This window comes from Diadema antillarum, unplaced genomic scaffold, assembly GCF_040938485.1.
Source record: "Diadema antillarum isolate AM-2024a unplaced genomic scaffold, OU_Dant_1.0 scf00000172, whole genome shotgun sequence".
NCBI classification, from domain to species: Eukaryota; Metazoa; Echinodermata; class Echinoidea; order Diadematoida; family Diadematidae; genus Diadema; species Diadema antillarum.
The window spans coordinates 1,381,027-1,407,846 of NW_027271061.1; the positions used below are offsets into that span (position 1 = coordinate 1,381,027).

Sequence of the window (26,820 nt, forward strand, 5' to 3'; positions counted from 1 at the left end):
AACAGAACTCCCATCACATACTGTAACACGACTAGAGGTATTTTACACAAAACATTAATTTATTTATCACAAGGTAGAGCTCATATTTTCTAATACAATTTACAGGGATCGTGACGATAAAACATGTAGGAGACATACTTTAAAATATGATTCTACTACTATCGTCAGTGCCTATTGAATGATATTCGAACTACCCAGATACATTCATGTGTTCTTTGAACATTTTCAGCTTCACCAGCAATCTGTCATCCTTTCTCAATCCTCTCCCAATCTTTAAAATTACCAAACCCAACGTATAATGAATCATCTTTCATCAAAAGTTCTGTTACGTGTCAGAAGACAACCCCTCCTCCATTGATTACTCTCTCCACAGAATTTAGAAAAATAATGAGGAAGAAGTAGAAAGGAAGAAAGACAGAAGATGAGAAAGTAAGCAAGTAAGTAGGAATGATAAAATTGACTTGTTTGACTGTAACCGCTAACAATGGCTAACGAAGCATTGAAGCCTATAAACATGATAAACTAGCAGCAAGACGACTAAATTCCTTCCGAAAAACTTGGCAAGGAAGAAAAAAGTACCTTGCCTAGAAGTACAACCGATGCAGCCCGGGGACCCGAACCGAGAACATCGTGATTTACAGTCAAAGTCTTATTTACAGAACCACAACATCTCCCCAAACCACAATATAATTTCTCAGCGAGCATCTAGGAGCGACAAATGGTCATATTTTGGCGGGAAAAAGAGCGTACGATCATCAGTTTTATTGGTGAGTTCTGCATCATAATACTCACGGCATTTCCTTTCGTCGAGCCCGTCTGGACACTGAACCTTGAAGTCACACACCTGGTCGGGGTCGATACAAGTAACGCCGTCACCGCAGCCAAACTTGTTTGGGTTCAAGCAGTGGTTCGGCAGGGGCGTGGCTAGTGAGGAATCAACACAATATGGCGGTTTCAACATGCCGTCTGAGCTTACTCGTCCATAGCTATTTGATGTCTGGTCTGTTTCACTTTTCATCAGTAGATCAATCGTTATAAAAGTCAATTTCTCAATTATTTTCACGCAACGTTATTCAATCAATCACTGAATTCGATGTAATAGATAAACATGATAATGATTACTGCGCGTTTATTCAACAAACGTTATGCAATCATGTGATTTTAACGTTGAAAATGACACGGTCGTAAGTATGTGTGCGTGTATGTGTGTCTTTTGTTGTTGTTGTTGTTGTTTTTCATGTGACTTTGAAAATGGCGTCGGAAAAAAAAATCAAACTGAAAGAGGTTTCACACTTCCGCATCTCTCGATCATTCATACTTTATATAACGACCAGTTAAGTCAGTAGACTCTCCCAATGTTTTTTTTTTTAATGTGGTATCAAAGTCCACAAGTTCGACACTTGGAGTGCCTTATAGTCCTGACGAATACAGATGAGGCAGCTCATCACCTTTAGTCAAATATCTCTCGACCAAAATCTACATGAGTCCAGTATAAGGGGTGTTGCAAGAAAGTTGCAATCAATTACAACTTGCAATTAATTGCAAGCTCCCTTCTTGCAAACGGAAACATGCGATTGAATGCAAGATGCGATTGATCTATCTATTCCAAAGTTTGCATTAGATATAGGCAATTGATTGTAACTCGACTTTCTTGCAACACCCCAAAAGATAGATACAGTTAAGTTTTTACCAGAGCGAACTATCCACCAGCATGACCTTACCGGGCTGTGTAGGAATCACCGGGAGACTAGAGGCGTGCTCGCAGCCCGGAGTAAAGCTGATGTCATCCAGGGCGATATCACTCTTCACAGTGTAACCAATAGTTCCTTCGATGATTACCTGAGAGTTTGAGGTTTGAAAACAAAAATGCAACTTTGCTGAGATATCATGAAATCACGTATTAACGTCTAAGAGCATTAACATTGAAAGGTGCATTCAGGCTTTTGTCGAAATTCACACGATTGCATGTACAAACGCAGTGGCGGATCGAGGCGAGGGAGCACCGGGCGCGCTCCCTTTATTTTTTTTAACTAACTTAAAAAAACAAAAACAAATAGGTGGGGGGGGGGGGGGTGCGCCCCTTTAATTTTGTTAAGGCGCCTCCCCTTTACAGAATTCATGGATCCGCCCCTGCAAACGTGTGCATAATAAATGCCATCGTCGACAAAACGCAAGATTTGTTCGTATTGTAATGATTGTTGTGTTTAGAAATAAAGGCTGTTGTGGAGGTGTATCTTACTTTGTTCATGCTACGACTCATTACTTCTCTTTTATTAATTTTAAACACATTCAAGGAGTACTTAAGATAGCCTAAAACTGGAATCGGTTCAAGTCATAGAATTTACAATTCTGACGCACTTCAGTGGGAGGACTATTACCATAAACCCACCTGGAAATCGCTAGACAGTCGGAGGTCCACCGTGTCATAGAGCCAATAATCTCCCTGGTCCAGTTCCTCGGACCAGATCTGGGTCATGGGTCCGTTAATCTCGGTCCTGGTGTAGATCTTTAGGGCCCCTATTCCATGGCCGTACATGTGGTAGTAGAACCGCATCTGGATAAATGTATAGTGATATTTTGTTATGGATTTCATCTTCGATAAAACCATCGTCTCGTTTCATGTATAGGCAGGGACAAATGATACAGGTAAGGATCAGTGGACACGTTTGCTCAATGAGCATACCAACTGATTGCTAAATTACCCTCATAGACGAAACAAATACCGACCATTAGTAATAGCCACGGGGAAAATATTCGCGTACATCTTTGAATGGATTTTGAACCCCACCAAATTTTTTTGTTTTGTTTTTGCTACTACTCAAACACTGAATAATTGATGTTTAGTAACTCGATAGAGGGTAAATTGTCAATCAGTAATGTTGCAAAAAGAAGAATCCTCAATTTGCATTGTCATTATCATTTCAAGGTTGTCCTCTATATATCACATATCTCGACAGACCGGGCGAAGGGCTTGCAGACGAAAGCAAAAGGTGATCGTAACATAAGCAGGCCTACGTGACGAAAGATGAGTATGATTTCTGATGAGTTGGTCTAAGCGACATAACTTTATGGTTGTATGAAGTAAGCAGTCAACAGTTATACCTGTTATATGTTATATGTTTAACAGTTATCCCATGTTATATGTGAGTGTTTAACACTCACCGAGCATCCAGTGAGAGCAGCTTTGATCGGGAAGCTCTCCAGCTTGGCCCGGTCACCGTTCCTCCGTTCGTCGCTACCCTCCGTGTAGATGTAGTGACCTGCAGTGAATAATTTCATAAAAAATGTACCTCTAGATTTCTCTCACTTTGCGTTATCCAGACATTCTAGCTATCATGGAATTTATATCGAGTGATAATTTGATACGTAATCCGCATTGATGGAATGAGATCATGCATGCTGGATGGAAAATGATTTTTCGATTTAAAGATTTTTTTTTATAACATAACCCACTGCATCGTTTAAATCGCAACGGCTGATCTAAAATTATAACAAACATGTCGGAAAAAGGAATCAGTGGGAACCAAACCTGTATATCTACTGCTTTCCAGGCAACGACACTACTACCAGGCTATCCCTGATTGTCAGCAGTAACACGATGGACTTAGAACAATAATACCCAGGCTCCAAAACTTCCGATGATTATATTAATGGCTGAGTTGCAGCTTTCCTTCATTTAGTAAGCCTTGGACTATTTAACATATTTGTGTGGAGATATTAATGACGTAAATCGATTATGATCTCTCTCATTAGTCATTGAGCTTCTTTCAACGATGACGACATTCGCTTTTACCGGTTTCAGCTTTCATGGTATTTTCCTTTTTATAACTTTTGTTAGAGCTTTTCAATATATTAATCAATTACCATTCGCAAACAGAGTCACAAACCCCATGATACAAGGATCATTTCTATAGAACTATCAAATCTATATTCAAGTTAAAACCTGTCCTTCTCGTCAATCCTCTCCCCCATCCTAACCAACCTGATTCACATAATATTATTATTTTTTCTACAGTAATCATTACTAGTACGCTATTTGATTTCATTTAATACAATCAGCAGTATTGCATGAATTGTGCGTATTTACTTGAATGTGTTTTAAAGGGATGGTATAAATTATAGTTTTGGTTGAGATGGGGCTTAAGGTTTCCAGCTTCTTTGCGAAATAATGACCAACTTCGTGCAGAGCGTCTGATGAACTATGAAAGAGCATACAATTCCAAAAAGAGAGGTCCTAATAAAATGGAAGCACCTTTTATCAGGACCACTTTTACTTTGTTTTTGATATCTCAGCTAATTAAAAACCGATTTCCCTCAAATAATCTTTGAATAACATTCCTCGTCTAAATGTACGCTCTTTGATACTAATATTTCATGGTTGATTTATACTTATCTCGCAAAAAAAAGAGTTAAAATTTGAATTTCCACCTCAACAACACACAGACACACAAGCACACTGTCAGGGAAGACGTACCACTGTTTGAGCGCGTGGTGTGGTCTTTACCGGGACCGGTGCCGTCACTTCCGGTGCCCCCGGATATCCGCCTCCAGTCAAACTCGTCGTTCGTCATCTGTGTCCACTCGCAGAGGTCCGTCTCGAAATCGCACATTGTGTAGCCAAGGGCCGCTGTGAGAAAACAGATATGACAAGCATGTGTCAACATTCATCAGTCGGAGAATGGACCTCAAATAATATTTAAAATAAGTGCTGGAACGATAGAAAAACATAAAAATCATCCAAATTTACTTCAGTCGTATATGTGTTGTCCGATAAAAGGTAAATTTAGAGAAGTGATTTTTGACATTCTAATTCATCAAAGAACCCTAGCATAAAAAATAGACATATCAGTTAAGATATTCAACCATTCATGCTATTATTTGATGACATCTTCATTACTTGATATGTCATGATCACAACAGAGCCTTATTTAAACGTTGGCATCTACTTCATGTGACGTAATAAGTTCCTATCAATGTTTTGGATGATGACCTACCACATGTCGTAGGTGTCTCGTCCGTCAGGTCGCAGCAGTCCACCGTGTAGTCACACCGACGACTCGTGTCATAGCATTCTCCCGATGCGCACTGCGACTCGCCCACTCCGCACTCGCCCACACCCACGGGCAGCGGATACTCACAGGTCTCGAACTTGAGATCGTCCACGGCGAAGCCGCTCTCGGACGGGATCTGCTGTCGGTCTTCGACGTCGATGACCATCTGGGAAAGATGATTGAAAAAAAAAATCGCATTTCCAAACAATTGTTAAAAAATAAAAATAAAAAGCGCTTATGAATAACTTTTGTTGTCGCAAGCATGATCTAAAAAAATCTGAGGTGCTAAACAGCGTAAAGATAATAAATAATGTTCATGTTCATATCGTAAGTAATTCAGTTCTTGGTTTGGACAGATATTGCGATGATTTTGACCTGAAAATTGGCACTGCAGGGAGGTACATCAACCGTTGCCAACAGCCACTTGTTGTAGTCGTAAACCCGATCGTTGACCTTCAACAGCCGCTGGTCCTTCCCGTCGTCGAGAGTCTTGATACGAATCTCGAGGTCGCCGAACTCGACGCCGAACATGTTGTACCACATGGTGAACTTGCAGGTTCGAGCGGCGAGCTTGAACACGGGGCCGAGGAGGCGGGCTCGCGTGTTGAGGAGAGTGTCGGCACCGTCCACGTAGATGTAGTGGCCTTGTTAAAAAGAAAAGTAGCATCGACCTTAATACGTTTAGAAATTCGCCAAAAAGTGCAGATGAACATATCGCTCTTGGGCAACTCATCCTTTAATGGTAGACCTATTCTGCCAAATGTGAATTGAGTTTTCTTTTTTTCTCACAATCCATCAAATGTAGAACTAACATCTCTAACAATGATAGTCCTAATCTTCTTCGATATAACTTTTACATGACGTATAGTTTGTAACGACCTATATTAGTGAAGTAATTCACACTTTGTGGGGAATATAGTGTTAGATTTTGCTGTTAGTTGGAATTTTTGATTAGGTGTAAAACAGTACAGGAAGCTGGAGATTGCAGTTAAAGTGCAGGTGTTGTTATTAGTGTTAATTGAGTTGCACTTTGTTTGGGTTTTATTTTGGTGGGCAATTGAGTTGGGACTATGGAAGGATTACCTGTGGTAGATAACAGGGAAGGGAGTATAGTTTTTTTTGTGCATTGTGCCTTCTCTGTATCCACAGCTAAGGAACTTAATAGCACTATAAAATGTTTCGTTAGGGAATTAAGTTGGCCCTCTTGGATGAGTTTTTAATTGGGTCTGTATTTAACTTGGGAAATTGTGTTCCTTTGTCCTTAGTTATTGAGGTTGGCTTTTTGAGTGTGGGAGAGAGTTGAATTTTAGATCTCGCCAAGGACAGACCTACAGTATGTAGGAGAAGGGAATTTTCTGAATTTGTAACTTTGGTTACGTAAATCATCTAAAGCTGCTGAGGTCAGATTGGAATTATACACCCAAAGTTGAAATCTCCCTATGTTTGAGTATGTGTGGCAATGTTGGTGATGACAGTCACAATGGGGCTGTGAGAAGAAAAATCCCACAGGAGTGCAATTGGGTGATGCCCTCCCCTCGCCTATCTCTACATTAGACATCTAATGTTTGATACTGGTATTGTTGATATATTTCTCTGTTACGCCTGTTTGTTTGATGGTGTGTTTCTCGTCTCATGCGGTATCAGTACATTTTATATCAAACTCGTGATTATGCATCTGTGGAGAGCGACCTCATACCATTGGCAGAGTCGAATGTGTGGTCCTTCTCGGGTCCCATGAAGCCCTCGTAAGGGGGCGGGTCGTACCACTCCCAGTCGAAGTCGTCGTCGAAGTCCTGGCTCCAGTAGCAAAGATCAGTTTCGAAGTCGCACGACGTAGCTTAAATCGAGACGAAGAGAAGGGACAGGTTATTGCGACATTTTGGTGGCGTTCCTGTAAACACACTTATAATGAGAATTATTTTGTTGATAACAATTACGGCCCCTAAATTTAGTGTTATCAAACAGTGGTAATGTAAATAACAATAGCGTGGCAATTGAAATGACGATTGAATGCTGTGCTTTTTTTATGACAGTTGTTATCATAGCGAGATATGTGCGAGACATGTGGGTTTTTTTTATCTTCAGGTTCATTAAGATGTAGTCGATAACAAAGATAACATTATTTATTCAGAAAGGAGCAGCTGTTTAGATGCAGCCATGCAGTTATCCTGAAGAAGGTATAAAAAAGAATAAGAAAAGTATACTCAATTCAGCATAATTAAAGCGGGTTTCTCATCTAATCTTGCGCTTTATTTTCCTCTGGAAGGAGTGAGAAAATGATTGCTGGGCGGGTGGCCGTGAGATGGGTTGCTGGGGATTGAGACTTAGTAGGTCTGATTTCAAACCTTTGAAATCATTATGTATCACTGCGTTGGCTACCATTGCATAAATTCGTCACCGATGGGATGGGAACATGCAGAATTTTAAATACTGACGGGATAAGTTATGATCTTACAGACCCCTGAGGTGTCACTGTCAACCTATTCAGGTTAAAGTGCTTTCTTAATGTTCCGACAAGCAGAATCAACAATTGTGTGGTGGAACCTACCTATCGCATTGGCTTTTCAAAGATATAAGCTCAACCGGGAGCACATTGGCCTTGTAAACTTATCGCAGAGACAGTGGTAAATGCATTAATTTGGTAAAGCAGCGCTAAATTCACGTCATCATAAAGGTCAAAGGTGTCATAGATGTCGTAATGCTGTTGTCATACTCTCATCGACATTGTGTAACACGAACGCCTTGTAATGAATTGACATGCCTTATAGTAACTGAATTTCGACTTTCAGTTTCCTGATTACAGGATGGTGGCGCTATTCATCGAAACTTCTGTTTTGTGGTTGGTCATCAGTAGGCCTATACAATGATGAACAGGACCAAGTTGATCGGTGAGAATTGGGTGCACGAGTTTAACCATAACTTTGGAACTGTTTAAAGCGACGAGCGCGACTGTTTCCAAAGTTAAAGAGAGCATCTAATTTTCACCGATCCATGACGCAGGCTTGCGCATCATTCGTTTTATAAAATGGGCCCATAAATTCATGAAATCCAACCTTTTTCCTCATCCTGCATCCGGTACACATACAACACTGTACAAGGCTTGGGCCATGAGTTCGGATTTTACCGGACATAATATGATGACTCAGTGTGGATCAGTAAAAGTCAATGCACGATTATTGACCAGTCGGACTGCAGAGATTCTGAAGCCCATTTTGTAATATTCAGTAAAGAAATGGAGCACAGATGATCAGCTTACGGCAATATTTCTCGTCGTTCTCTGCGGGCATGCAGTCGTGTCTGAAGTCACAATACCGAGACTCGTCGATGCAGTCCTGGTTGCAAGGAAGCTGGCCATCCGGGCAGCCGGGATGAACTACGAAGTGATGATGACACAACACAATTAGGTAAACAGTAAAATAACTTTAGCTTAGGCAAGATTGACATTCATTCCCCCTTGCAACTGAACCCAAACTTCTGTTCAGCAATCCAATCAAAGGCCCAAAATGGCACCTCATACCTACGGTCACTTCATGGCGACACAACCTTTCATAGTTTCGTTGGTGCATGAAATCGGTAAACTTATCTCGAACGAATTAATGGAGAAAGAGAGAGAGAAAAGAAATTAAAGCAAATGAATAGATCGACATATAGTTCACTATGACTTGACTGATTATGATTTGACGTAGAATAAAACAGTTAGCAATCAATTTGTCGCAACCACATGTACACTGTATATCATAGGAGCCAATCATTATCTCACAAGTTATCATTTGGCTTGTACACGAATGTTTATAATGATCATATTTTTGGTCAACAATGTCGCAAATACAACCATTTCCGGCATAAATGCGGCATAAATGCCAACATGACTACAACATTTATTAGCTTGGTGAAAATTATGTATTTCTTATGCTGTTCGATTTTATAGGAAAAAAGAATGAGAGAAAGTTAAGTCACCATTCCATCTAATTTGTAAACGTGGATGTGTTAATCACCGGGGTCCTAACCTATCTCGTCCCGTCCCTTCCCTTACCCGGTGGTGGAGTTCCAATGACTGGAAATGGGGCGGTGGCATTCACACATCTCGGCGTAAAGCTGATATCGTCCAGGGCAATATCACCGACGTTTGTAGGACCTCGAACCCCTTCGAATATCACCTAGTGTTCATCAGGAATGCCAAAGAATCAACCTAAAATCACTCTGCTAAGATATGACATCAGCTTTATTGTTTATACGTGGGAGTAGATTTGAATGATATTGAAGCAGACGATGAACGATGAGATGATAAGTCTCATCAGATTTATGTGCTTCCACCTTCATATACATGTGGATTGAGAGAATGCAACAATATTAGAAGAACACATCAGTGAAAGTTTGGGGGAAATCGGACAATTCGTTCAAAAGTTATGAATTTCTAAAGTATCTGCGCAGTCACTGCTGGAAGAGAAGACTACTACAGTGTATCATGTCATATGCGTACAACGATATGAAGAAAACAAAAAGAGAATTTCACAAAACCTCACTTTTTGAATAAAGTGCACACTTCTTTGACTTGTTACTGACATATGTTAAGGGTAATATTACTTCCCCCTGCCTTCTGAAAGACAAAAGTCAAGGGTTCTTTTGTTATGCGAGAAAAGTGAAAATATGTTGAATTTTCTTTATTCTTTCTTTATATCGTTATACACATGTGACATCACAAGCTATAGTATTCTTCTCATCTCCAGCCTTGAGTGAGCAGAAACTTCAAAAGATCATAACTTTTGAACGGATTGTCCGCATTTTCCTCAAACTTTCACTGATGTGTTCTACTAATATTGCTGCATTCACTCAACCCACATGTCTATGAACAGATGAAGGTAAAATTGTCCTTAAACTTTCTTCCCAAGAACTGTCTTGAATCATGCTATCACAATGCATCGAAATCAGTTGATGCCAATAAAGATAACTAGGTTGGCCAACACTCACAACCATTGACAGTAGAACTGCTACATGACATTTCAGCCACGATGCTGCTTTGTTGTTGTTGTTGTCGTTGTTGTTGTTTTTGTTGTTGTTGTTGCTTTGTTTTTTGGTTATTATTGTTGTTTCTTTGGGGGGGGGTTTCTCGGAGAAACCATTGAATTGTGTAGCTTACAATATTGCAGTGACGTAACTTACGAACCAACTCATAAAGAAAGAAAGAAAAATGACATCAGTGTGGACTACGGCAAAGCAAAACCTCAAACCCAAACACGGTGTTACCTGGAAGTCGTCGTCGCTGCTCAGACTGATAGTTTGATAGATCCAGAAATTCCCATGGTGCACATCGTCTGACCAGAGAAGGGTAAGCGGGCCGTTGATTTGGTTGCGCATGTACACGTTGAGGGCGCCCGTTCCCGACCCTCGCATTAGGTAATAAAAGCGCATCTAGAACAAGATAAGAGTACGAAGTTACGTTCAGACAGTGATCCTTAACCTCGAGGATAAGCTGACTTCGAGGATAAACTGCTCTATGGTCTATATAGTCATAAGCTCTATGATCATTTCGTCGACGAAATGACTAATGGCTATTTCGTCATTTCGTCGACGAAATGACTGATGATTTCTAACGAAATCGACCATGCGTCACTTGGCTCCCCAGAGAGCTTATCCTCGAAGTTGGCTTTCTGAACGTGACTACTGGCAGAAATTCGTTCACGTAACATGCCGCAATACACACAATTGGCAAAACGCAGACATGCTCTGACGCAGAAATAGACAGTCAGACAAAAAACAGATCCACATACATGCATGGACAAGGATGGAAGGCTATGATTTTTATTGCTGCAAGTCAAAGTAATCATCTCAGTATCATAGTTGTGTCCAGTTCGTAATTTGCTGTTTTTGTTTGCTAAACAGGAAAGTTTGTACATAATAAAAATGGATAACTATCCTAAGAACAGACAGACAAAGTTATATCATTATTTTTTTCATGGACTAATCGTTAACAGTTCTGTCTCATTATTTTGTTTGAAGGAGTTATAAATTTCGAATCCAGCCAAATTGGACCCACCTCGCAACCCGACGAAGTGCCCTGAATGTAATAACTTCCCAGTCTATATGTATCTCCAGGCTGGGCGCCATTCATTTCGGTGTAGACGTAGTAACCTGGTGAATGTGAAGAACAAAAAATTGTCGTGACATGAAAAAAAAACACGTTGACAAAAAGTTTAGCTTCGCCGATGGACAAGCTGTAGGTAAACGAGAGAGATTTCAAGTTTCTTTTTTTTTTCGTAAAAGAGATTTTACCCCGATGAGAATAACTTCTAGAAATCTTTACCGTCTCATCAAAATAACTTCCATTGTAATAAAGATTCGATCATCTTTTTTTCCTCTGATATGCATTCTCGGCTATCTTAAAAAAATAAAGAATATATATATATGTGATTATATCGAGAAATTAGAAGCTGAACTGGACAGTTACAATCTCTGAATATTTGGCTTTGGAAAAAGCAACGCTGTTGGGGAACTCCGACATAAGAGATATCGAGAAATGCAAGGAGGGACAATGAAAGAGATATATTGTTGACTGAGAACCAGAATAAATAGACAAATAGATTGTTCTCTTGCCTTTGTTTGATTTCGTGGTGTGGTCCTTGGATGGTCCTGTACTCCCCGTTCCCGTGGTTCCCTTGTTTCTGGTCCAGTCGAAGTTGTCATCTTGGAGCTGGACCCAGTCACACATGTCTATCTCAAAGTCGCACATGTTGTAATCAGCTGCGCGAAGATAAGAAAGAACAAATAATCGTTGCCTTTGAAGGAATGAGTTGCAAAGCGTATGACAAGAAGAATGCAATTTGTTACTGCTACTCTTGTTATATTGTTTGACGGGGAAAACGAAAAACATAAAAAAGTGATGTCAGTAAACTTTCTCTCTCTCCCTCTCCAGTCCCTCCTCTACTGAAGGTTAGAAGTGCCACCGCAAAGATGATGATACTCGCCTTCTCGACCTTTTCGGATCGGAGAAAGAGACATCTATCTAGGTTTCATCTTCTAGACATCAAGGGTCCGAGAAGGCATAGAAAGTGAAATCTGAGATCTCGTCACCTCGACCTCTTCGGTCCGAGAAGGCGAAAAGACGAGACAATGAGAAAACAAGACCATTAGATTTCACCTTTTTGCCTGCTCGGACCCCAAAAAGGTCAAAAAGGTGAGGAATCATCTCCTTTTCTCAGAGACACCAAAAAGCCTCCTTACTCTGCCCTTTGTTAGTTGGTTTGTTTGTTTTATTTCTGTCATAAAAACATACAAATGGAAATTTCTTTGAAAACATAACGAGTATAAAGAAATACAACGATATACATATGCAAATACGAGAAAATAAATAACACCGAAAGCTAAATGTGATGATACAGACAAAGAACATAAACAATAGTAACAAAGACAGGATAAAAGATAAGATATGACGGCTGGATAACCCATATTCAACGACACTATTATATTGCCGCTGGTATTCCACGGTCTTCCATGGTCTTCCATGGGATCCATCAAAGAGCAAGAAAAAGAGAGTGAGGTCTTGAAGAATAAGATAGGCAGACAAAATGATAGCAAAATTTGCAGCTACTTTACCACAGAGCGCCGGATCTTCGTCAGTGCCGTCGCAGCAGTTGAGGGTGAAGTCACAAGTCTCCCCGTCCGGGTAGCAATGTCCGGAGTCGCACATCTCGCTACCCGCATCACATGTCTCCCCCGTTGCCAGGGGCAACGTGTAAGCACAATCAAAGAAACGGAGGTCGTCGACCGCATAACCGCCTATGTTGGCCCCGTTTTGGGTGTCTTTGGCCTCGATAAGCAGCTGAAAAAGTAACACAAATAAGAGTATCTACCCGATGTGTCCCAATTTCAGTATTACATTGCAAATAGAGGCTGCCACACATAGTATGCGTTGTTTCGAGGTATGTGAATAAAGCTTCTGTCATTTTCGTTTTAATAGCTGTAATGGTAGCTTCAAGTAACCAAAGAGTTACTCCGCTTAGCAACCTGGGGTCATCGTTAAGGTGGCATGAGTACAGGCAAACGGGTATCAAAGTTGATCGTTCTCAACGCCAATGAGTGCATGTATAGAACACCACAAAAAAAAAAATGAATAAATAAAAGAAAAGTGCATTTTTTATAATGGAAGTAATCTGAGTCACTGCATTACTTGAAATTATGATAATTTCTACTGACATAGATTACACATATTTTCTACATAAAGATAGGTTTCCTACCCTGTCTCCCTGTGACAGCAGGAGGTTTACATAACAGTCTTAATGCGACGTGATATCTAATGTCAATCTTATGATCAAACTGTGGACAAATAGAATAGTGTTCTGTAACCGAAATAGACTAGTGCTCTCTAACCGAACCTACTGGCTATTTTGATTACTTTAAAAGCCCCCTTACTCTAAAACTTTCAGCACACGCCGCCACCTCCACCTCGTAATAATTCCACCTGTCCAGTGTGTCGGGGTTCTCAGTCTTGTCTTCGGCGGTGAGGAGGTTGTAGTTGCGCCCGTCGGAGGGCGTACTTTGGAAAACTTTCAGCGTTCCGAAGTCGGCCCCGAACACGAAGTACCAGAAACTGAAACGGCAGCCCCGGGCAGCACGGCTGTAAGCCGGGCTGCGGATGCGCGTGTAGTCGTCCTTCGTGGTATTCGACGAGTCCACATAAATGTAGTGACCTACCATAGCCAAAGAAAATAGCGTGAATGAAATATCACCAAAGTTCATAATTTCACAGTAATGATATGCATGAAAGTGATGCTAGTAATGATGATGCTTAATGTAGATAAAAGTATTATAACGTTGGTATCATCAATGTAAATAAAAACAGATCAATTATCATGATGATCGTTATCTTATTTATATAGCTATTGCGTGCAGTTATTACTTTCATAATCACAATCTTCATCATAATAACGTAGAGAAGCAATAGGTGTTATGCGATGCACATTAATTTATCTTCTAGAAAGAATCAAAACAAGCCCATAAAAGTTTACAGCCAACTGGAACACCGTGATGTGCGATATACATAGCAGTCAGGTAGTTCAGACGGTAGTCTTCGAAGTTGTTAAACGACAATGCTATTTTCTTCACCGTTCACGCTGTTCAACGTGTGGTCTGTTGCCGGTCCAATGTACGAGTCCGACAGCTCGTCTCGGTCTAGGAGCGTCCAATCAAACATGTCGTTGGTCAACTGGTACCAGAAACACAGACCGTCCTCGAAGCTACATACAGATGCTGCGTGAGAATACACATATCAGAATTAATCAGAGAATAAATGTAAACAACCAAGTATAATGTGTAAGTTACGAAAACAAAAGTATAATCTCGAATGCCTGTATACATTCGGAATTATATCCATTATTTTGACCTGTCTGCAAACTGCAAACGTATTTCAAGTATGAAAATATAATGCGAGAAGTTGTCTCAAGCCTACATTTTTCGGTCCTGTCCACTTCTCATTACCATTTTGATTGGGCGTCATGCATTCTTTATCCCGGGCTTTTATTCATGTTTGTTCTTGAGACTTCATATGCGGGACGCACCTGTCTGTGCCTATTCTGCACTCCTCCTATATACGTCTTTGTCTCTGCTGTCTATTATGTCGGGCAAGTTATACTCTTCTATACCCCCTGGTAGGGCGCTGAACTGTGTATACTTCTTAGTTCTTCTTATTTCTCTTCTATTCTCAATTCAATGTAACATTTATTTGACAATAGCAACACTGTATCATGTCTATTTGTACGTGAATATGTGAATACATTATCCTGTAATCTATAGTCACATATATGTATGTATGTATGTATTGCGAGTTGATCTGGCAAGCCTGGTATCGGAAAGTTTCTATCGCCCTCTATTTCTTGCTCTTTCTGTCTCTCCTATTATCCCCCTTATCCACGAGCATCATGTTGGACCCCCCTTCTCTTATTGCATTAACGTATTGTATCATCGGTTGCCAAAGGGTCAAGCTTATAGCTTATTTAGTGGCGACCGTTCTGTATGTTAATTCATAACACATGTAGTGTAATTATGTCACAGATGTATGTGTAATCGAAATTGCTGAAATTGTAGAAACTATAGTTATAATGAGTATCATATTTGTATATGTCGTCGGCCTTATGCCAAAAGGACCTTAAAGAACCTCCCCTGTTATGCCAAAAGGGCACGAATAGAGTACAAAGTCTACAGCGTTAAGAGCCTTTGGGCATAACATTGGAAGTGGTTTAAGGCCCTTTTGGCATAAAGCCGACGATATTATGTTTGATTATGTTGATAAAAACAAATCGTAAATGATGCCATACGGAGAATAAATCCAATCAAATCAAATAAAATCATATGAATTTCCTGCATTTTTGCAAATCTACATTTTCTTTGGCAAGTTGCACCTTTAATAGGGTGAGGAAAAAAGCCACAAATGTTTTCAAAAAGTCACATGTTAATCGGATCGAAAACAAGAGCAACAGGATACTTACGGCAGGTAGCCTCGTCCCCACCATCGGGACAGTCCTCACGGAAGTCGCAGAAGTTCTCCTGCGGGATGACGGACCCATCGCTACAGGTGTAATTCTGGGAGGCAACTGTGTGAGAGAAGAACCAGGAGCAATACCGGGAAACCATGGTAACCATTGATGATGTTGGTAAATTGGTAGTAGTAATGATGGGGATGTTGGTTGCCATGAGGTTGGTGGTCGAATTGATGAGGAGTGGTGGTAATGGAGTTGGCTTTGACAGCGATAATGGTGGCAGGTGGTAACGGTGATAGGGTTGACAGTGATGATTATGATGGTGGATAATCAATGATGATGACAGTGTTTCTGATGACGATGGTCATGTATACATGGTGAAGGTGTAGTTAATTATAGTGCTGGTGATAATGATGCTGGTGGGGATAGTGAAATGGCCGTGATGGCAATGCTGACATGCATGTTGATTGCGATTATGAGGAAGTGTTTTAAGTGCCTGCGTTAGATAACAAATAGTATCATATCAAAACTGATTAGAAGTGTTTTAATGCTGTCATTAGCGACGTAATCAAAGCATTTTCTAGTAATAATATATACTACGTTCAGAAGTAAGTCACTCTTGTTGAAAATCTCAGTAAATTCGATTCTGACAAGTGAATCAACACTTCTTGAGCCATTTTACTGAGATAGCAAAGGGAAATCATACGAGTAAAATTAGCAGAATGTTTATATTACTTACTGTGTTCCACGCAATAGCGGTAAACTATCTAGTCATATTCATTTTTTTTTTCTACCTACTAAGTGGCCTGGAAATAGTTTGCCTTACTTAGTAGTTGTTTTGCTGTCATTATCAATATTTAAAGTTTGCATTTGTTTAGCCTTCTTCTCTCAATATGCTTTCATTCATAACGAAAACTCATACGGGACAATGTCACCATGGGTAATCTTTCGTCTTGAAACGAATGCCTGCATCATACGTCATTTTAGCAGCCGTAAACCATTGTATTATAGTCATTATTCAAATCAGTTATTATTTCTTGTATTCTTCCACATCAATCGAATTTTATGATACTGTTCTTACCTGACTTTATTCCAGATAGTGCCACAAGGAAAATAAATACCACTTCAGCCGGAACACGACTCATCTTTGCATCTCTGGTTCAGAAAGTATTTCAAAAAGGGAGATGTAACCTTTCAACCTCAATATTTGCCTATTTCAATTCTGGCCAGAGGATGTACACATCTGACAAAATGCTGTCAGAACATTTTGTGAACAGATGCCCGACGAGACGTAGGCGCTTGAATGCTGCAATCGGCTGATTTGTAACCCAATATCAGTCAAAGTAATGCCATCAGAGGGAGGCGGCTCCGGTGGGGTTGTTTGTATTTGGTTATGTCTTGGTAAATCTTTTTGATGATAGCAAATTTGTGCCACTTCGTGTCTGCATGACTTTGTCGTTGTTGTGTTTTGCTTTTCACAGAGTACCTGACGGGATTTAAAAGATAATACTTGTCCCTGACAGATATGCTTGATCAAAGGTGACCCTCACATCAAAACAAAAACTGTTCAAACCGACCCTATTACATAACCTTAGGTGGCATCATTTTTACGTGCCCCTTGATCTTGTTATGAATTCGACAAAAAGTTTGTTGACGTGCTCTGATGTTCGGATCAACGTATCAATCAAAAACTGCATTTACGAAGTGAAATTAAAAGATTAGAAATTGATAATGGTGACATGAAATTTGAGCCTCCAGTAATTAAGATTCCTCACAAATGATGTTGCTTTATGTATAAGCATCAGAAACAAAGCTTATTATAATGCTATCAAGGAGTTATACGTCTGTCATGGCCTTTCATTTCTCCCTCTCTCCCTCTCTTTCTCTCTTCATCCATATATATCGAGCTATCTTTCTGTTTATCATTCTCTATCTATCTATCTTTTTATCTATATTTTTTCCTCTTCTTGATCCATTGGGAATCCTAGCCAGTTTCTTCCGACAAGAAGGTTTACTATTAAGAAGAAATCAACCCAAAAATAGATAAACTTTAAAAGACAGAAAAAAATATTCACTGCAGAACGACACAAAAATGAAAAAATAAAATAGGATAAGAAATAAGGAAGATATGACGTTGTGATATTTCATATTTTTCGGAAAATATTTCTTGACCATTCCTTATGAATACTCAAATGAGCGAGTTAATGATGTCATACCTCACAATATTTCATGTATGTTTTATATGAAATTCGGAAAATTGTTATTATTAGCTAATACAAATAGAGGTATATTCTTATACCTAGATATAACAGAGTCAACATTTTGTTCTTGAGGCAAGTTTTAAGGCAAGTTTTTGATTTATACGGCTGAAGTATGAGATTTTTTTGTCATTTCTGTATAATATGAAATGGATAAGAAATTGTGAGGCCATTACATCGCCAACTTGCTCATTTGAATATGCATAAGGGCTGGTCAAGAAATGTTTTCTGAAAAAATGTGAAATTGCTTTATGTCATTATATCTTCCTTGTTTCTTATCCGATTTTTGTCATTTTGTATAGTTATGTAGGGAATATTTTCCTTTTTCTTTTGAAGTTTATTCATTTTGGGATGGAATTCCTCTTTAAGTGTGACCAAAAAGCTTAAATTGGGCGACACGGGTCGACAGTATTACTTTCAAAAAGAGAACACCTACGAGATGCATAAAAGATACTTATCCTAAGTTTTATTGGGCTGATAATGAATCTCTACTAGTCACTAATACATGTAATTGTGAGAGTAATGGTGGCACAGATAGATATGATTATTGGTCAATTGTGGTCTATTTGGTGACACATGCATCGTTCTTACATCCTACTATTACCGTTATCACACACCCCAAGGTAAATACGTCTAGGTAAGGAAAAACGATGTAGGTAATACATTCTTGTTCAAGACGAGAGCGAGGGCATGATATCTCATGTAAAAGACTTCTACAAGATAGCCCAGATAAAATGTCTCTTTCAATATAGGCATTTACAGTATAATCATGGACCAAGAGTAGAATGATCTTTACGCATTAAAAATAACATCAAAGTTTGCCCCATACTCCTAGGACGCAAGTCATTCTAGAATGACCCACTAATGATGTGCCCCGATTATTTGTCACCTGAAAACCATCAGGAATAGATCCTTATGTGTATTGCTGGAACTGTATGCGATCACAACGCTAATATTTGCTTTAAGGATGAAGGAAAAATCACGCCCACAAGACTATAGGGTAAAGTGAGAAGGAGGATTTTGTAAACCTTGACTCTAGAGCGCCGTAGCTTACTTAGGCAATCACATCTGACATTTTACATATAGCGTAGCATTAAGCCATCAAAGACATGACATTTGTGGGTAACAAAAGAAGACATTTAGAACCGACGTGGACAATACGATATTAAAACTCCTGGTTATCGCAGTCTCTCAAAGTCCATGTTGATTATGATCGTATCATGCTTATAACCATAAAGCCGCGTTGAACCAAACTTACTGTTCTCAAAGCAATCAACTCCTGCAGGAGAGTTGGAAAGATTAAAAAATGTAATATGTTGAAAAAGATGTTGAGAAAAACTCTGTTTTTGTTTGTACCTGCAATGTCTTTCTTTTACACAAGGCACGACACTAACCTTTGCTTTTGTTGGCCTGATTGAGGCTACCAAAACATATATTTTTTATTGAAAAGGGATGGCCCGAGACTTCTGGTGGCCCCGGCCCACCGGGCTACCACTAATGTCGAACTTTGCTTGGTTTACATAATACAACTCTACATTGATTTCCACTGTCCGTTACTCGCATCAAGGATATTCACACTCGGAATGCTGGTGTAAAGCCAGCACTCGTAATAAGCTATGCTTCTGGTCTTGTCGTTGATTCTGATTTTGATTTTGACGTACTAAATAATATCAAGGCAATGGATAAGTATTAAGTACTTGCTCCTGAACCCATGCATAACAACATAGCTTGATAATTTTGAGGTAATCGGTACTATTATAGTAACAGTGTATATCATCTTGTGAGAAAAAAACAAACAAACAAACAAAGAACAGTGAAGAAGACATCACTACATTAAAAGGAGATTGAGAAAAGATGCATGGTGACTTCAGAAACAATTGTAGGCGTGCCATTTTACACCTGTCAATGTGTTGAAAAGAGGGAAAGAAAAAGACATGTAACTCTGTAAGAGTGTGATTTTCAGTCGTGTGTATAATAACGTATGTACATGTACATGTATGTGCGTGTGTGTGTTGGGTGTGTGCGCATGTGTTTAGTCAGAACATCTATCTATAGTTTGTTCTAAGATTTCGCTTGACTGAAGGCTGAATCCTTCATTAGTGAAGTACCTAGATGGGGGTGGGTATAGGTCTAGATATACAAGCATATAACGCTTACCGCTGGGGCTTCCTGTATAACGTGCATTTATATTGATTATTCGTCAGAGCATGATCGTACATACGGTATGTAACGGTTGGCATGAAATGCGTTCAATGGCGACAAAGGAAACAAGAAAAACGCAACAGCTGACGATATGAAATGAAAGAAATTCAACTTATTGTCATCAAATGTTGTTAAATCTTATTTGCCTCAAGATTTGCCCCTGAAAAATGGTCATAGAAAGTTAATGAATATAAATTAGAAAGAATTTGCGATATGCTCCTTGCAAATAATTATGAGAATGAGAAACCTTGAATGCTGTTAGGCTACGTTTCCAGCTCTCGGTGTTGCACTCAGCTGTGCAAATATAGAATAAGATAACAACCTGAGCTGGGTGTGTGCAGGGATGTACCCAGTGCAGAGTGTTGTGAGGGCCTAGGGCCTAATGTTCGTAGTCAGAGTGTGATGAGTGTGACGACGATCTAGAACATAGCTTTCTCAATTTTTTTTTTTAGATCGGTTGCCAAACAGTCAAGCTTTATACATATTCTTGGCAATCGTTCTGTATGCAAATTATTAAGATGTTACTAATGTGATTACATTACAGATGTATTGTATAATTGATGAAAATGATAATTGTTCAAAGTATACTACTATTATTTTGTACTTTGTTAATGAAATTGCAGAAAGTTGATATATTTGAAAAAAGAAATGCATACAGAGAATAAATCAAATCAAATCAAATTAAAATCAAATCCGAGGCAAAATTTTTTCGAGTCCAAGTTACATAGAGTGGAAATTTTCTTCTTTTTATTTTTTGATGGTGGGGCGATATCGCGGCCAACTGGTTGAGAAGATTGAATTTCAAATATCTCAACTTCGACTGTCTACTGAATAGATGAGTTTGTCAAAGTACGATAGTTTTTAACATTAGAAAAATCATAAGTCGCTTTTCGAAGTCTTTCCTACTGAATTTGTTTTCCATTTTATCAACACTATCAGAGTCTTGATCTTGATCTATGTATATATATTTGTCACATTATAACAGAAAGAGCGCAGGTTAGCAAAACAGCATCAGAACTTTTCACTTCTTCCTTCTTATTGTATACAATCATCCAAAAAGCAATAACTTCCATAGATTTCCTGAAAGGAGTCCATTCGTGCTTGCCGTATGGAGGCAGGAAGGCAGAGATCACTTTAAAATCGATGCAATTTGTTGCCACGCAGATCTGGATAGAGAGACCGAAGAATCTCCAGCATGCCGAGCAGACATAATTTTCCTTTATCGCTTTTAGATTTTTTTTCACCCCAGTGCCTTCTTTGTCGTTAATGGACGAGAGCAATTAAGGCTTTTAGCATTCTGATACTAGTAGCGACTGGGCACTTCATGCCCTTTGAAAGATATGTTCCATCAATGTTGATACAAACTGTTATAGAAAATGTCAGACAAAGAGATATACATGGAAAAGACCGCGTAGAGAAACTTAAGGTTCTTCATAGTCAAATACCAGTGCTGTTATGTTTTCTTTCTCTTTTCAGTCTCACTCCCTCTCTCTCATCAATCTCACTCTCTCTGTCTGTCTCTCACTTTTTCCATCTTTCCCTTGCTCTCTCTCCCTCTCTCCCTCTGTCTCTATTCACTACACTTCCTTTTGTCGAAGATACATTAATTGGTATGACTCCGTGAGGCATTTTTGAAGTAATGATAAGTTTGTGATTTGATGCAGAATAATGATGGACAGCGACCGACCGGTGATTTGTATGAAATCAAACCATACTTCATGTAGGTTTTATTTTTTTTTCTCTCCAGAACAGTTCAAGGATTTCCAGAGCCAGAAAGTCAATGATAGCATTGAAGATAATACTTCAGCTGACTTCACGTGCACTTGAAGCTTTGTGAATTGTGTATTTTGTGAAGTGGAATAATTGGTGTCTGCAACTGTTCTCAGTAAATTTTCCATGTGATTGCTCAATTACTGCGTTGCATTAGAAATTGCAACTCACTTTGGATTGTTGATAGTGAATGGACCCACGAATCGTCAACTCCACTCGGAACAACCTTCACGATGTAAGGGAGATAAAGAAATGAACAAGTATTATTTGGTAAATGAACTATGACGACAACATCAGTCGTAACGATGATAAGGATAATGATTGTCTAATTCACCCATCAGACAATGTCAGAGCAACCAGTACGGTGTGAACAATTTTCCCCAGAAGAGACTCTGCCACTGCAATTACCCAATCATTGTCTACAGGTACCCATAAATATGCTCCGGGGTCAAAGGTGAAAAAGCCGGCAAAACATGTTCTCCAAGGACGTGCGAGTAGGCAGGACTCGAACACGCAACCTCCTATCGTCGAGTCCACAGATTGATCCACTATGTCGCCATGCTTCCATGCGTATTATCGAGAGTTATTGGTTTGCTTTGTTTGTTTTAAAAGTGGATAATATCAAATGTAAACTTGCTTTAATCGCTAATTGCCGTAAGGTATATTAAGATTTGATTCTCAATACTGCTCGGGTCGCTTAGTTACGCTTAAGTTGTGATAAACTGCTATCAAAACTCGTTTATAGTCAACACCCCTGACCATTACTCGTCAAAAATACTCACTCCCTCAAGAAATAACAGCAAACAATGACAATATCATGAAATGAGGTTGTCAATCATTATTCTAATTTTCTCCCCGTTTCTTTCATCATGTGTCATTTGATTGACATCCAATTTGGATGCATACTTATCGAATTGACATGTTTTCATGATCTACCTGGAGTTACTCACGTTTCGGAAAGCGTTTGTTGTAATTGTAGGCGTGTTATCACAGACATCCATGTACTGAGAGGGCTTACCTCGTTAATTATGGACTGTAGGTATGAACTGTATGATGACAACATGACAGACATGTTCTCTGTAAATAAATGAATGAATAAATAAATAAATAAATAAATAAATAGATAGATAAACAAATGAATAAATATATATATGTATATATATATATATATATATATATATATATATATATATACATATATATCAGATTATATACATTATATTATTAAGCATATCATACAATGTTTATATGTATATATTATGCTGATATCCTATAGTTTGTTGCATATTAGTACAAGGCCAACAGTTTCATCATTCCAGCAGATAACTAGTTGGTGGAAAAGAAACCTTGCAGAAAAGAAATCATAAATTAATTGTAAAAGATAATGACACAACAAGGAGATGTTTTTTTTAAAGGGGTTTGTAATGTCTCTAACCCGTGGAACGAGTGATTCATATGATGTATATTTGCACACGTCCCTTGGATGAAATGAATAATAATGATAGAATCTGATCTTTGGTTGTGTGTGGGCAGATGGGGGTGGGGTGGGGATGGGACGCAGACAGTCATGCGCGAGAAATGTAGGCAATATAAATTCGACCCAGGTTTCAAACGTAACATCAAATTTCCCCGTAAGGTTGAACCTTTGTGCATTGCGTTGACATCAAGGACTCTAGAACATTTTCATCCACCACCTTCCTCCTCCTTGCAGAAAATTTAAGCGCCAAAGGTTGGTATATTTCACTTTTTAAACAGACTACTGATGTTTTCAAAGTAATCCCGATCTCTATCGTGACTAAAATGATTATCCATGACTATACTGCAGGCAAGATTTACAAGGCGTTATTTTATCAAAATGAGATAGTTGCCACATTTTTATGTATTCTGCATCTTTTTACATATGTAATATATTCTTAAACTTGATGATTTTACGGCATTTTATGGCAATAAACGTTACTGCTTTCAAATTAGTATTTTTCTTCGAAACTATATGAGTGGCTTTATTAACAATCGTAATGTATTAGTTGGCGATGTAAAGGTACAACTGGGTCGTGTTCTCAGAAATCTAGAGCCGAAGATACTAGTAAATGAGTAATTGTTCTATGGCAAATGGGGTAAGATCTCGAAAATAATAATGTCCAAGTAAAAAAAAAATCGTGTCATCACAGCCCTGCAGCATTAGTTTCTAACTACATGGTATGTGTGTGTGTGTGTGTGTGATAACTGGCAGCACGTAAAAGGCGAAAACTTCTTGCTAGAATGCTTGCACTGTCGCACGTCACCAGGCGTAGTAACTCTGCTATGTAATGTACAGCTGGAATGGAGCTTCATGATTTTTGCTTCCCAGCGAAGTGAAGATAAAAATAGAAATATGGTAGCATGATGAATATCACATTAATGTCATTATGCTAGGACCATCTTATCTATTGTAGCAAATTAAAATGGTTATAGATTACAAATTCTTGTGTTGTGATTGAACTCGTGGGTATTATTTGAAATTCCAACGAAGTTTATTCATTCATTTCCTTATCAAAACATAATATTTACACAAATCAAAACACAATTGCCGTGGTACCATTAATACATTTTGAATGAAGGGGGTGATAGAAAGCACACACGAGGCTTGTTGGAAATGATGCCCCCGCAAACAAGTTTGTCTTTTTATTTTCAATTCATCACATACAGCTCAATAATGCATTTGAACTAAATACATACTTTAAAATTAATCTATTGGATATATTGCATTGATTTCAACTCGGCAAAAGGGGAGAATACAGTGAGTTAAACAGTACAGTTGGCCCACAGTAAGCCCCTTCCGGAGGCACGAATCTTTATTGTCCCTAAAAGTCATTTTATGGTACTTTTCCTTCTTTAGACAAATTTCACTGGCAAACCTAGTGCACAATCCACGACGTACTGTTAGGATCAGCCACTGTGTGAATCTGCGCCGGTACTGGAACGTATGTCCACCAGAACTGCTGCCATGGGTTACAACGTATCAGAGACTGTTCAGGTAGGATCGGTTGCGTACGATCTTGATGAGGCCAACTACGAGTATTATGACATCATAGCACCAAGCCCAAACCAGAACCCCATCGCGTGGTCCTGGAATTCGATGGCCCTGTCATTGTTTGTGGTTTGCGAACTTATTACTTCTATCTTGGGAATCTTGGGCAATCTCCTGGTGGTCGTGGTCGTTTTCCAACGTCGATCTCGAAGCCGCTCAACTGACATCCTGGTCGGAAACTTGGCGATTGCCGACTTTCTGACGTGCGTATTCCTGCTGCCGTACCCGGAAATACGCACCGTTCCCGATTCGTGGCTGGGGTCGCTCTACTGTAGGTTCGTACGGGGGCACTATCTAATGTGGACATCAGTGACAGCATCGATATACAGTCTTCTTGCTGTCACTGTCGATCGCTATTTCGCCATGGTGTATCCGATTCATTTCAAGCGATACGTGACCAGACCACTCATCAACGTCGTCGTCGTATCTGTCTGGACGGTTTCGAGTATGCTTATGGTGCCAATGCTTGTCATTAACAAAATGAACATCGATGGGGTGTGTGTGTTTATTTTCCCGTCCACTACGTTTCAAGCTGCCTTTGGCGTCTACATTTTCGCCATCCGAATCGCAGTTCCAACAACCATTATGTTATTTACGCAGCTAGCCATCGTGAGAACGCTCCATCGCCAATCGTCCCGCTTCGAGAACACAACGGCGTCGTTCCACGACGTCGCGCGCACTCGCATCCTCAAGCTTACTTTCACCATCGTATTACTGTACATCGTCTGCTGGTCGCCAAACCAGTTTGCGTTCCTCGCGTACAACCTCGGGCTCACACAGGCTTCCTACGCCTACAGTCCTCTCAGCCGCGTGTTTATCGTCATTGCTTTCTGCAACTCTTGCGTCAACCCCATCCTCTACACATTACGGCATCCCCAGTTCCGGGATGCAGTCAGGGCGTATTTCAAGAGATCTACCGGCAGCCATGCACCAATCTTTGCAGAACCTAGTCTGGCCAGCAAGCAAACGCCTAACAGAAAGAAATCATCGGCATAAAGGGTCTAAGGCCCATGGTCAGTGATGGCGGCTGGACCAAGGTATCTTGAAATGTTAGAATCTTAATGGTTAGTCGGACTGTCACTGCATGCAATGGTACTGCGTTCAGTGGTTCTGGTTATAGTGTGTACACTAACATATCGCTTAAAAGTCATTTCTTCAAAGATTTCATTTTTCCACACGCTAACTCTGCTATCGAATATTCTACTTTCAGTCATCCTTCATAAAATATAAAGGAACTTTATTTTAGAAACGCTGGAATCTCAATAAGCACATGTAATGGCTGGATGATTTGTTGAATGTTTCATATAAGCATTTATGCAGGACTGCGCTCAATTGATGTTACTCTGCCTGCTTTTTTTCTCAGTCATTTTCCCGTTTAAGTGAATACACATAAGGTTAAAAGACATGTTTGACTTATATTTCATATCTCACTTAAACACCTTCACTTTATACGTACGTATTGTGTACATAAATTTCATGTCCAAAAGAAATTCTACTATACTTACGGTGGTAATAAATGATATTATGAATATATATATATATATATATATATATATATATATATATATATATAATGCATGGGAAAAGCTACATTTCTGTGGTAAAAAAAAAATCATAGATGAAGCTGTAGGTATTGTAGACATAGTGATATTGAAGCAAATCGTTTTTAGACCATATCTACATGACAAAGAAAACATACTCAACTTTCTTAATGTAAAGTTATTGCGCTTTAAGCCATGTACCAATGCATTTCTTTTCAACAGATCGAAACCACAAAATGTAGTAAAGTATTCCGTCTGACACCACCTGTACACTGAAGATGTTCATTCACTGAATCATCAATTTGTTTATGCAATATCAATGAATGAATTAAACTGTTAATCAAAATCGTCATTTGCTCATTGCACTGGTGTTAATTATACAATGCATTGTCATGCATTTAGTAGAGTAACGTGGTCTGGTCTTGAATTCATGTATGTGTACACACCTAGCTTAATGTATTG

At 39.2% G+C, this 26,820-nt stretch overlaps 2 protein-coding genes across 2 annotated transcripts in view; one reads left to right on the plus strand and one right to left on the minus strand.

Annotated features, from left to right (window-relative positions):
• LOC139722824 (MAM and LDL-receptor class A domain-containing protein 1-like) overlaps positions 1–15,674 on the minus strand; it is a 41,203-nt gene extending 25,529 nt beyond the window's left edge. The window contains exons 1-9 of the mRNA XM_071634119.1: positions 15,530–15,674; positions 14,151–14,294; positions 5,427–5,695; positions 4,995–5,217; positions 4,475–4,627; positions 3,163–3,260; positions 2,390–2,554; positions 1,722–1,839; positions 793–924 (exon numbers count right to left, since the gene is read on the minus strand). Of these exons, the coding sequence (XP_071490220.1) occupies positions 793–924; positions 1,722–1,839; positions 2,390–2,554; positions 3,163–3,260; positions 4,475–4,627; positions 4,995–5,217; positions 5,427–5,695; positions 14,151–14,294; positions 15,530–15,674 (1,447 nt within the window). The remainder of the gene's footprint in view (positions 1–792; positions 925–1,721; positions 1,840–2,389; positions 2,555–3,162; positions 3,261–4,474; positions 4,628–4,994; positions 5,218–5,426; positions 5,696–14,150; positions 14,295–15,529) is intronic.
• Positions 15,675–24,712: 9,038 nt separating this feature from the next.
• LOC139722825 (neuropeptide Y receptor type 6-like) lies at positions 24,713–25,813 on the plus strand. Its single transcript, XM_071634120.1, has one exon. The coding sequence runs from the start codon at positions 24,713–24,715 to the stop codon at positions 25,811–25,813; it is 1,101 nt and encodes a 366-aa protein (XP_071490221.1).
• The last annotated feature ends 1,007 nt before the right edge of the window (positions 25,814–26,820 follow it).

Bases quoted from the DNA above. Each gene is read 5' to 3' on its own strand.
- LOC139722825 (XM_071634120.1), top strand. From the start codon at position 24,713: ATGTCCACCAGAACTGCTGCCATGGGTTACAACGTATCAGAGACTGTT.